The following is an 11845-nucleotide window of genomic DNA, read 5'->3' as shown; positions in this document are numbered from 1 at the left end:
TTTCAAAGTATTTATTACGGCTATATAGTTACTTAGTGATTTTTTACTTCAAAATTTTCGATGAAATCTCCATAAAACGCTGTGATATTATTACGAGAACAAAAATGTTTTGTAACCGAAAAGGTGAAAGTATTATGAAAACATTTGACATAATTATGATATAGCTTCGTTATATATTTAAAAGAATAGTAACACCTTCAAAATTAACACAGTCTTTTCTTTTCTTTTTGCACTCGTATAAAGTAACAAGTCACGTATAAAATCATTATGATGAACCTAATTCACACTTCAGATCTATTTAAGGACAGTATTGAACGATGCATATCATATAGTTCGCACATATCGGTACAGACGGTGTCTAATAACCCTAGCTATAGATGTATTATTATTGTACATGTGTCTACATGCGTTCAGAATACCATAAGAACTGCAAGACATTTTTTTCGAGAAAACAATATTTTTAAACAAAGATAAAGCTGTTTTTGAAAATGTTAATTATCTCTATAATTATACTTTTAAATGGGAAACATGTGTTTTGAACACATACATTAATTAATTGTCACAACATACATTTATACAGCAAATTTTACCACATTTTGAGATATTTTTTTGGGCTCGCTCCCACAGAAAAAGGTCATCCTCCTGTGGGAATTTCCTAATCCTCGATCTTACGCAATGATTGATTAATCTTTACTCTTACATGGATATACAAACAAAATAAAAAACAGTAAAAAACTATACTGTAAATGGGCACTGAAAATATTTGCATAATTAACAATCTTGTTGGAGAACTTTCATACTTGGAACGACCTAACACCAGTTTGGCACACATATTTTGAATACGTTGAAGTTTGGCTAATTCATTTTGAGATATGCCGTATAGAATGATGTTGCAATAATCTAAATGGGATATTACTAAAGATAAAACAAGTATGAAAGTTCTAAACAGGCATTATTCGATCTGCACTGGCTTCCGATTAAAGCACGAATCAGTTTCAAGATACTGACATACATGTATAACTGTTCGGTAGGAAACGCACCATCATATTTAATAGAGCTTTTGTCTCATCAAGTGTCAAAACGAACCTTAAGATCATCTGAATCCTCTGTTGGTTGTTATGTTGTTCCTTTTAATAAGAAGAGGACTTTTTCTGACAGAGCTTTTAGCATGATAGGACCAAAATTGTGGAATGAACTACCTATTAATATGAGAAAATGTGAATCTGTTGAAATTTTCAAAAGACAACTGAAATCATTTTACTTCAAGGACTTTTTTGCACTTTTTTAAGTGACGCTGAAGGCATTGTCTGTTCCTAATTGTTTTGTGCATGTTTGTATATTTCTTTCAGTTTTTATTATTTTCATTGTACAATAATATAATAAAGTCTAGCCCATGTGTTATCATGTGCAGGGGTACAGGGGTGTAGATTGTTACATGTTGGTGGGGATTACCCAATCACTGTGACCGTCGCACTGCTGGGAGTATTGTGTATGGTAGCACTGGGAGTAGCACATATAAGGTATATAGCTGTACAACGCCATTGAATATGTATTCTATATGTAGAAATAGGCGTTAAATCAAGTTTTCAAGTTTCAAGTTGTTGGAGAAGTGGGCGGGACTAAGACGTTTGACGTCGGCAAAAAAGTATTTTACAAATCGTAAAGCTTTTCGACTTCACCAGAGAATTTGTCCAAAACCTCGATGAAAACAAAACTCAGATTTGTCATCAAGAAACAATATTATCATTACAAAAAAATAAAAAAATGCATGTTTACCAAACTGTCTTAACAAAACTGTTTATTAGTGTCAATAGTTACTTAGTTGACTAAAAGTATTTTACAGTTTAAAATGATTTTCTACTGAGTATCTTTATTTGACCAAACATTAAATGAAAATACTTAAAACGAGTTTCGTATGTCAAGATGTAAGGCTTATCAAGGCTTTAATAATAGCACGTGCCTGTTCAACATAGAATGTGTAGGAATACGTAGAGAAGTATTGCACTAAAACCCATATAAGATTTGCAGCACCGCTATTTTATTAACATTTATGGATTTTTTTATCCGGTAAGAATTGCTTTTCTGAAGCAGAATCGATGTCCCACTCCCATTTGACAATACTTGCAACATTTATTGTAATATCTTCAGCATAATACGTTTTTGCTCCGTGAAATACGAACTATTTTATTTGTATCATATATCTGCCTGAAATAATCTTGACCCACGCGTGCATTGATTATTACATACTTTCTGATTGATGGAGTCAATGGTCTGTGAATGCGTTGGCTTCAAATGGGTATTTTTACGCGAAAGCAAGCACTAAAACAATTAAGACTTCCGCCCTAAGAAAATACAAATATGTGCTGATCATATATCAAATATTCCATTATCACTACTCTGACCAGAGAATCACGAGCTGGGTTCGGATTACAGATAATCTAGTATATAAAGTATGATATCGTATGCTTCTGTGGATATGAAAGAAAAAGGCATCTGTTTGCATCAAGACGTGTTCCTCGGAGAGATATTTATTCAAAAGAAAGGGAACCGAAAAGACAAAGGTATGTACTTCTTTAAATTCAAATGCAGTATCTACTTCTTTAAATTCAAAATTTTAATGCAGTATCTACTTCTTTAAGTTCAAATACAGTATCTATATCTTTAAATTCAAAAATTTAATGCAGTATCTACTTCTTTAAAATCAAATGCAGTATCTACTTCTTTAAATTCAAATGCAGTATGCACTTCTTTAAATTCAAATGCAGGATGTACTATTTTAAATTCAAATGCAGTATGTACTTCTTTGAATTGAAGTGCAGTATCTACTTCTTTAAATTCAAATGCAGTATTTTTTTTATTCAAATGCAGTATCTACTTCTTTGAATTCAAATGCAGTATTCAAATGCAGTATCTTCTTTAACTCTAATTTGTAATAAACAACTTGGAAAAGACAAACGATATATAATAAGGAATTTATTTATATCTTCAAATATATTTGACGTAACGTCTGTTTTCATTTGACACCCGTTTTCACAAATCTGTGTATATTTGCTTCAACAATACCCATCAAATCTTTTCTGTGATTCTGTTTTCATTTCATCCAATACCTCGCTTAATATCTTAAATGGACTTTTTCATCTTTCAATCTGGACAAAACGATTAGTTATTTTTTAGGGAAATATTCAAAATTTATATATTGTGACTGAATAGCGACTTACTAGTATGCATGAAGCATGATCAAACGGTAGACGTCAAGGATATGGCGGCCAATCTTGATTTGCACTGTAAGATTGTGTTTATTTGGTCATTTGTGATTGTTGCTTTGATTTTTGCCTTTTTCGTGTGTGCTGCAAAGTGCACATGTTGAGTATACGTACCAGTTGAGGAAGTTATTGATATAAGATTTTTTAAAGTGATAATGTGGTAATAATCTAACTAAATCCAAAAAAAACTAAACATTTCGAAAAAAACAATTATTTTACGCGTCTGCAGTCGAAATATATTATGCGTATATCATTTATACATATTATTTCAGAGCGCAAGTGTTGTGTGTGATGTATTTTGTACGATATGTGGCACTACTGGCAATAACATTGTCGTCTGCGACATTTGGCGCGGCAATAACTTCATTTGCAACAGGTGAGGGAATGTTTTGATATTTCAAAGTTTAAGACTTGTTGTAAGGACGGACTTGTTGCATTTGTCTATTGTATTCTTGTTTCACTTATGTTTGTAATGCTGTTTTAACAATGTAGGTTTTCAAGTATGTCTCTTTTCCAGTTAGAATGTATCCAAAAAACCTGGGTATCTGTTTTACTGTTGTTGTTATTGTTTAAGACAGTAACAAATCATTATTGTCACATGTATTTATAAAGTTATTGAAAATTATCGATGACACTTACTGTTTGCAGATTATTTCTCCCTAGAATGTATCAAATGATTTATATAATAAATGTTTATAAAAAGGAAAGTGATATTCTTTGAAAAAAAAGAGTTCAAGAAGCAGTTATGTATAATTTTGGTTATATTAAATCAGTTTTTAAACACTTATTATCTAATTTTGATTTTTTGTTTGAAATTGAATCAAACCTTTATCTCAAGTACTTAAACAGAACATTTTATGTGTAGTTCTCTTTATTTCGTTTAGTGTTAATTTATACATTATGTTTATTTAATTTTGTATTGTGATATTTATTCAAATTTTACACTTTGATTTTATTAAATTTCAATATTGTTATTTTTATTCAAATGTAACATTGTTATTGTAATTCCAATTGTTCACACTGAACTTATGTTTATTTGATTTAGACAGTGTTACAGTTATTCAAATTATAAATATAGTGTTGTGTTTATTTAATTTTCACATTGTTGCTTTAATTCAAGTCTTACATTGTTGTGTTGTTGTTTTTTATTCAAGACGACGAAGCTGACTATGAGCACAGTCTTTTTTCTCAGTGGTTAGAATATCTCAAACAAAGATCGATGATAAAATCTGATGACCACGAAATAATTGATGACGTCACTGAAAACGATGGCGTCAGAGAAAACCAATCTTCGACATATATTCTTCATAATCTTGAGAGTCCTGAAGTGAACAGAAGAGCAAACACAGAAATGGATAGATTTAATCATGAAAATAAAGAAAAGAGGGATGATTCCGCCACGACCCTCACTTCCGCCAGCGTCTATGATTGTAAAAGGGGCAGACAATTCAGCGTGTGGTTTCGAATGATGTGCCGAAAAGTAGATAGTACACCTGGATAATAAAGAAAAAAATATAAAGAACAGATAAAATACTTTGAAATATTAATAAAATACATATATCTAAAACATGATAAGATAACTTATTATACAATAAAAAAAAATATTACAAAATATAAAAAAAATAAAAAGGAAACATAATTTCGTTTGTTTGTTTGTTTGTTTTGTTGTTTGTTTTTATGCCTTTTTAAGACACATCGACACTTTAAAGATCATATGGTGAATTTCCAGATTCACTGGCCGAGGAATTTCTGAGTAGAACCATCTTCAGTAAAACATACTGAAAATACAATAAACGAAGTACAGTATAAATATTCGACAGTACACATGTATATAATATTAAAAGCTAATATCAAGTTCATTTCTTTTGAAAAAGAAGAAGTTTTTTTGGGTTTGGACCTTTGGTGTTGCTTGGTTTTATAATGAATTAAGTAACACTACTCTTCTACTTAAAAAAAAACATATCTGTTTTTGTTGTTCGACAAAATTGATGCCGAGGTTTCAAGTTAAATGTTAAATTTCCTAGCATTGTTTTAAATAATGTAGAAGAAGGTTTAATCATGGAAAGCTCTGGAATAACTGTTAATTAATTCATAGATTTTGACTTATATCATCTTTCTTAAATATTGCATTCTATGTACATGCCACAATTGCCATTTGTGGCTGCTGGGTGGACCAAATAACTGGAGTCTATGCATCTCTTTGCTCCAGCAGGTAATGTGGTTTTGACCACTGGTGTTGCTTTGTAAGTTTGTAACACCCGATGTTAGCCAAAATCATCCTTTCTGTTTTGGCCCCATACAGCCCGTGCTGTGCTTATCCGCTGTAAAACAAAGGAAACAAATATGGCATGATTAAGCTACATCTCTTACAACTTAACTTCCATAATTTATCACTAATTGATTGTAAACAATGTGCTTTAAAACTGCCCAAGTAAGTCCTAATTAGTAAAGCTCCCTGTACTATGATTTGTATTTCGTGATCTTAGTTCTTGACGAAATGTACTGTGTTCAGTGCTCTCCATTATTCTACTCGCGTTGAATACTGTCATGACCATTTGAGAACTGAACTTTTTTTATTGGCACATTGAGTAATGATCAGTGAGCAATGTTCTTGACACATCAAGTTATTCAGTGAACTCTGCTCCAGTTGTATCGAGTAATGATGAATGAACATTGTTCGGGTGTGGAGTTTTAAGAAGTGTTCAGATATCACTATTCTCATTATGATAAAAATTGTTGTTAAAAATCGTTTTGGGGGTCCTACTGGGCTCCTTGCCACTGGTTCTTGTTGCTGGGTCGTGTGCGGGTTGCGTTCATTGAACGCAGCCTTGTTTATCATATTTTGAGTGCTTTAAGCAGTACAATATGTGAACATTGGATTGTAAGCATTGGGTAATGATCTTACAAAAATGATAATCATGTCAGACATGGTAAGGCAGACATTGATCATGACATAAGATGTTCATCAGACACTGCTTGTAAATTGTGAGAAGGTTTTGAAGATGCATTTTACTAAATTGCACGATTTTTGTTAAGTGAGTGATTAAAGTTTGGTATTAAAATGCCAGATATGGAAAATTAGTAGAGTACTCACGAAACAACATTTATGCATCAAGGGAGAACTTTATGAGCACAAAATATTTAACATATTTACATAATTCATTCATTTCTAAATCTGAAAGGAAATCATAAGACAAGAAGGTTGTTTGAACTTTGGAAGAAAGTTGATTTGGCGTGTGATTAAGCAATTATCTTGTTTATGAACACAACGCCATTCTTTGAACAGTTAGACAACATTTGTCCAATACATTAAGATATGCAATCTTTTGGAAATAATTTACTTGTTCTCTTTAATAGCATTTTCATTATTTCTTGACGTCGCCACGGACAATCCTAGATCAAAGTTATTAATAATATCGTGCTATCGTGTTGTACACCTTGAAATGTTTGCGACAATTATGACTGTCGCAAGTGATAACCACTCGAGGACGCTGTCAGTTTGCGTGTGCGTGCGATTTGACCAGACTTGGTATCGTTTATAACTATTATTTCAAGTTTAAGCCCTAACATTTATTGATAGAAAATTCAAAGTGGTCGTTAAAGACTTAATATTAATCAAAGATATAAACTTTGAGTCTTTGTGCTGCTCGCAAGTAATAAGAAAGTAAAAAATACAAACCAAAATGTAAAACAAATTATTCGTTTATAATTTCATTTATTTTGTCATCACATTTCTTCAAACGCAATAAGTTTTGAAGTGTTTTTGTTAAAAATTACATTGCTAAACATCATTTTATACGATTTCAAAAACGTCTGAAACCATGTCATCAAAGGAATTGTTTGGCAATTTCGGATCTATACGTGTATAAGTAAGTAAGTAAATATTTTATTAAAGTGACATGTGCAAACATAAATAATGATGACAATATACAGTTACATAAAGGCATGCACCCGGCCCATTGGGCCTATAAGTCACATAATACTTGTCAAAACAGTAAACATGAAAACAATAAGCGAATCAATGGTCATGAGTATATGTAGCTCGTTACAGTGTTATTAGCGTGTTAACGTCAAGTAAAAAAGTTTTTAAAGATATGCCGCCGCTCGTGCCTGAAATAATGCTTTAAGGTGCTTCCGATGTCTTCTCCACCGATAAAGCTAGTAGACAATCGCCATGTGATAACTGAAGTGTCGGTGTTACTGTCTTTTGGCAGTTTGACTTTGATGTGGAGGATTCATAATCTTTGATCACCTTGGGGGCTATACGCCGCGTTTCATAGAATTTCGCTGACGTACCACAGTCACATTGAGGTTCCATGGTAACCACACAATGACCACATTTGCGAACGTTTCTATATTCAAATATTTCATTTTGCCGTTTCGAACGTTCTCCAGGATTCTTCTTAACTCTGTTTTATCACTCAAAAGCAAAACATTTGCACTCATTTGCTTGTCATCAAACTTGCGATATCACTGGAATAGTAGAATAATTTTGGGACGCATACAAATCCCCTGTTGTAATTGGTAAAGCTCATAAAGCTCTAAATGTACTACTGATCAATTGTAATAGATATCAATTAAAACCTAAAGTGTTATGTCAGCTTTTTGACTCTTTTGTTGGTTCAATTTTAAATTACGCTGCTGAAATCTGGGGTTTTACTAAATCAAAGGAAATTGAAAGACTTCATCTTAAATTTTGTAAAAAAAATATTAAATGTGAAAGTTAATTCATGTAATGTTGCTGTGTATGGTGAACTAGCACGTTATCCTTTATATATTTCAAGATATGTTAAGATTTTAAGATTCTGGTTTAAAATGCTTGAGACAGATAATATCATTCTTAAAAATGTATATAGCATTGCAATAATTGCATTCTTTAATGGTAAGAAAAATTGGTTATCAAATCTTAAATTGTTATTATGTAATCATGGTTTTAGTGATATTTGGGATTTTCCAGATTCCGTAAATAGTAAAATATTTTTACCAATATTTAAGCAAAGGTTAATTGATTGTTTTTTACAAAGTTGGCTTTCTGGTAAAGAGAGCAGTCCTGTTTTGTATCTGTATAATCATGTTAAAGATTCTTTTGTATATGAAAATTATCTTGATATAATACCAAGTACTTTAAGGAAGTATCTTACAAGAATTAGAATATCTTCGCATTCATTACACGTGCAAACTGGTAGGTTTCATAGAAATAGAATTGTTAGAAATGAAAGATATTGTTTATATTGTAATCTACATGACGTCGAAGATGAATACCATTTCATTCTAATTTGTCCTTGTTATATTGATATAAGAAAAAAATATATAAAAGATACTATTATATAAGACCTAGTATGCTTAAATTCACTGATATGTTAAAATCAAACAATAGAAGTATACTTTTAAATTTATCCTTGTATGTACGAGATGCGATGTCTCATAGAAATAATTTAGATATAGTAGATACAACTTAATATATTAAAAATTCATCCTCTATATTGATATGAAAGAGACATGTTTAGATCCGATCTTGTGATTTATGTTAGTATGTATTGTAAAATTGTTTATTTATGTATGACGATGTATAATTGTACAAGTCGAAAATAAAGTATCTGTTCTGTTCTGTTCTGTAAAATAGTGTGAAATATTAATGCTTATACAATCTCAAAATGTTGACAATATTAATGAGTGTAGATTAAAGAATGTTTTAATGTCTCATGCAATTATCTACGGCATACTAATCACTATTTGCTTCATTTCTTCATAATTTATAAAACATATTTTATCATTTTCATCCACGCTTCATTACCGTTTTTGGTGGTAAAAAAACGGACTGTACATACACAAAAAGTGAATTGTATTAAAAGTATTGCATTCCAACAACAATAACAATATCTGTACAAATTGGAACTGTGTTTAGGCATTAAAATCGCACTCATGAATACGCTCTCACAAACACAGATTAAATATAATCACGAGGCATAATTTTTCAGACCATTTTTCCCCTGCTTTATCATCCATTCAGAATATCTAAATTTGAAACTTCCTGAAAGTCTATTTTGCATATACGAACGCTTTTAATAGCGTTTATTTATTTAACCAATAATTCTATGTGAACAAGTACAAAAAATGCGCTCATTACAGATACCTTACCAAATCATCCCTACGCACAGGTCATTTTCTACATTATTCCGGATGTTTTGTTAATCATTAAAAATTTGTACAATTATACTTATCGTATGCACTGTCCATAAAAGAGGGGCCAGATATGAAAGAAATGCTTTCACTGATGCCTACCTAATAAGGAAAGTAATTCCAATACAAAAAAGACTTACAAGACTTGTAATGTGACAGACTGACACCATATCTCTGTTTGTGTCTCTACTGTAGTCAGTTATTATAGATTATAAAAAATATCAAAGCCAAAACAAAAACTTGGCGTCCAAGCAAGAAATGCAGCAAGTGAAGATAGTAGACAGATATTCTTTTAAACTTTTCACTGGTTAATTGGTTAATACCAGAATTGTATATCATTTATGATTTGGCGGTCGAAAGACATTGTTCATCATGAAATTTGGTAGGCATGCTAGAAATTAGAATATTAAACGTCTTTTCCACAGGAACTTGAAATTCTATCAATATTAACGATAATATCCAAAATATACCTATAATATTCAAAACATACCCACTATATAGTATATGTTTATCTATACTATATAGGGGGTATTTTTGTATATTATCATTTATTTTGGTTATTTGATAGAATTTCAAGCTCCTGTGGTATTTTCTTTGAAACATACCAAACAGTAGTCAAAATAAACAAAGTATGTTAATTGATTTATTGGGAAGTCAATCTACTTTTTTCTTGAATTGCTTCAAAAACCTCGTCTGACCCACCACACCAGTATGTTTACATTCCCATAATAACTAATGTTAAAACTGCAGACGAAAGTTTCTGTTGTTTAAATGTCACAATATTCGGCAAATGAACCTTCCACTCAAACTACCATAAAACCGATTGCCTTCAAACAAAATATAGAACAGGAAAAATTAGGGAAATCAGGAGTCGATTGCAGCAGTGACTTTTTAGCTAAAGAGACTTGAACAGCGAATAGGTTTTATAGAACACTACTGCTAGACCTGTTTACTGGAAAGCCAGCACTATATCGATTTAAATATTCACGGTAAAAAATGTCAATCAGGGCCGTAAAAAAGGAACAGGAAAAAAACTTTCGGAAAAGACAATTTCCAAATGATAATACTATGATAATAATTTATCATAACAATTCGTAAAAATGGCCTACTTAATTTTTTCCATAAATTTATAAAGAGTGCAATTTATTGTTTGAATATGTTTGCATTTCATTTCCTGCAAAATTCTCCAGTTCGTTATTTATAACCATAGCGCGATACGAATGACCGTTTCGTTAAATTAAAACTTCTTCTATAAATAGATTTTCGGAATTTCACAATGTTACGGTCATCATTCTATTTATAGCTTTCGAAATAAAATACCTAATAACCCACTGTGTACATTTGTACTACAAAATAATTAATAATTTCCTGTAGAGTATGCAAATGTAAGAAATAAATTATCGAATTTAAGTTTATTTTTTGTAAATATCTTATGTCATTTAATTAAATAGTGGTTTTTTTTTTCAATTTACATGTCAGTGAAATTTATTGAAGATTAAAGTGAAAAAAAACACTTTGTTCTTGGTGCTGATACTTATAAAATAAAATGTAGCCAAGCTGACGCATCTATAAACTCTAGTGTTGAACTGTCAAGCAGTAAGGTTTCATTAAGTTTGAAATAAGTTTAAAAATAATAGCTCGTAGTCGTTATAAATTATTCAGAGACCAATAGGAAAAAAACAAATTTAAAAGTACAATTTTACATTAAGCATACATATACCATCATAGTATGAAGGCATTTAATACGGGAAATATAACTGGAAGTGATTTTTCGAAAGATGGTCTGATTGAATTTCACACTGTTTTCACTAGCTCAAACATTGATCATGTTTTGAAACATTTTTAAGTGGACGATTTGTTGGTCGTATAAAATATTTTCTTACAATATAAAATTTCAGCTTTAACACAATTTTAAATAAATATCAAAAAAAGTATAGTAATACTTTGATAAACAACTGCTGAAAGCGATTTCATTTATAAAACCAGTTTTTTGTACTTTGGCACATTTACTTTAAATGTTGTTAGGACGTATTCCACACGCACTTACATAGGTGTTACCTACACAATACCATAATGGTGGGAATCATGCACATGCTTTTAGAGAAAACACGTCAAGTACCGACATTAATACACGTTTGACACATTGAAGTTAATAACATTTGACGATTATAGATACGCATCAAATAAGAATTACTGCTCAGGGAAAAACATAGGGTATCAAATTAAAACATTATCGTTTTCAATGGCAAAGAGCTTTTAGCCCTACCGTTAACTTTCACATTTAAACCAGGGTATCTTGAAACTGATATAACAGATACTATTGTTGATTTTCCCCCGATGTTTTTGTAACAGTGTGCAATGTTTTATCGCTATTTAATGGAATTCTTCTCCAATCTCGTCGC

The 11845-nt window shown here is 31.1% G+C and overlaps 1 protein-coding gene across 1 annotated transcript; it reads left to right on the top strand.

Moving 5' to 3' along the window:
• Positions 1–2482: 2482 nt before the first annotated feature.
• Positions 2483–4884, top strand: LOC132716999 (uncharacterized). The gene is made up of 3 exons (XM_060700352.1): positions 2483–2561; positions 3536–3639; positions 4418–4884. Exons 2-3 carry the CDS (start codon positions 3555–3557, stop codon positions 4762–4764), a joined length of 432 nt encoding a protein of 143 aa, XP_060556335.1. The 5' UTR covers positions 2483–2561; positions 3536–3554; the 3' UTR covers positions 4765–4884.
• Positions 4885–11845: the final 6961 nt, after the last annotated feature.

Source organism: Ruditapes philippinarum, unplaced genomic scaffold (assembly GCF_026571515.1).
Source record: "Ruditapes philippinarum isolate M1 unplaced genomic scaffold, ASM2657151v2 ctg121_1_1_1_1, whole genome shotgun sequence".
NCBI classification, from domain to species: Eukaryota; Metazoa; Mollusca; class Bivalvia; order Venerida; family Veneridae; genus Ruditapes; species Ruditapes philippinarum.
The sequence above is the reverse complement of the archived record's forward strand: the minus strand, read 5'-3'. Positions and strand labels throughout refer to the sequence as shown.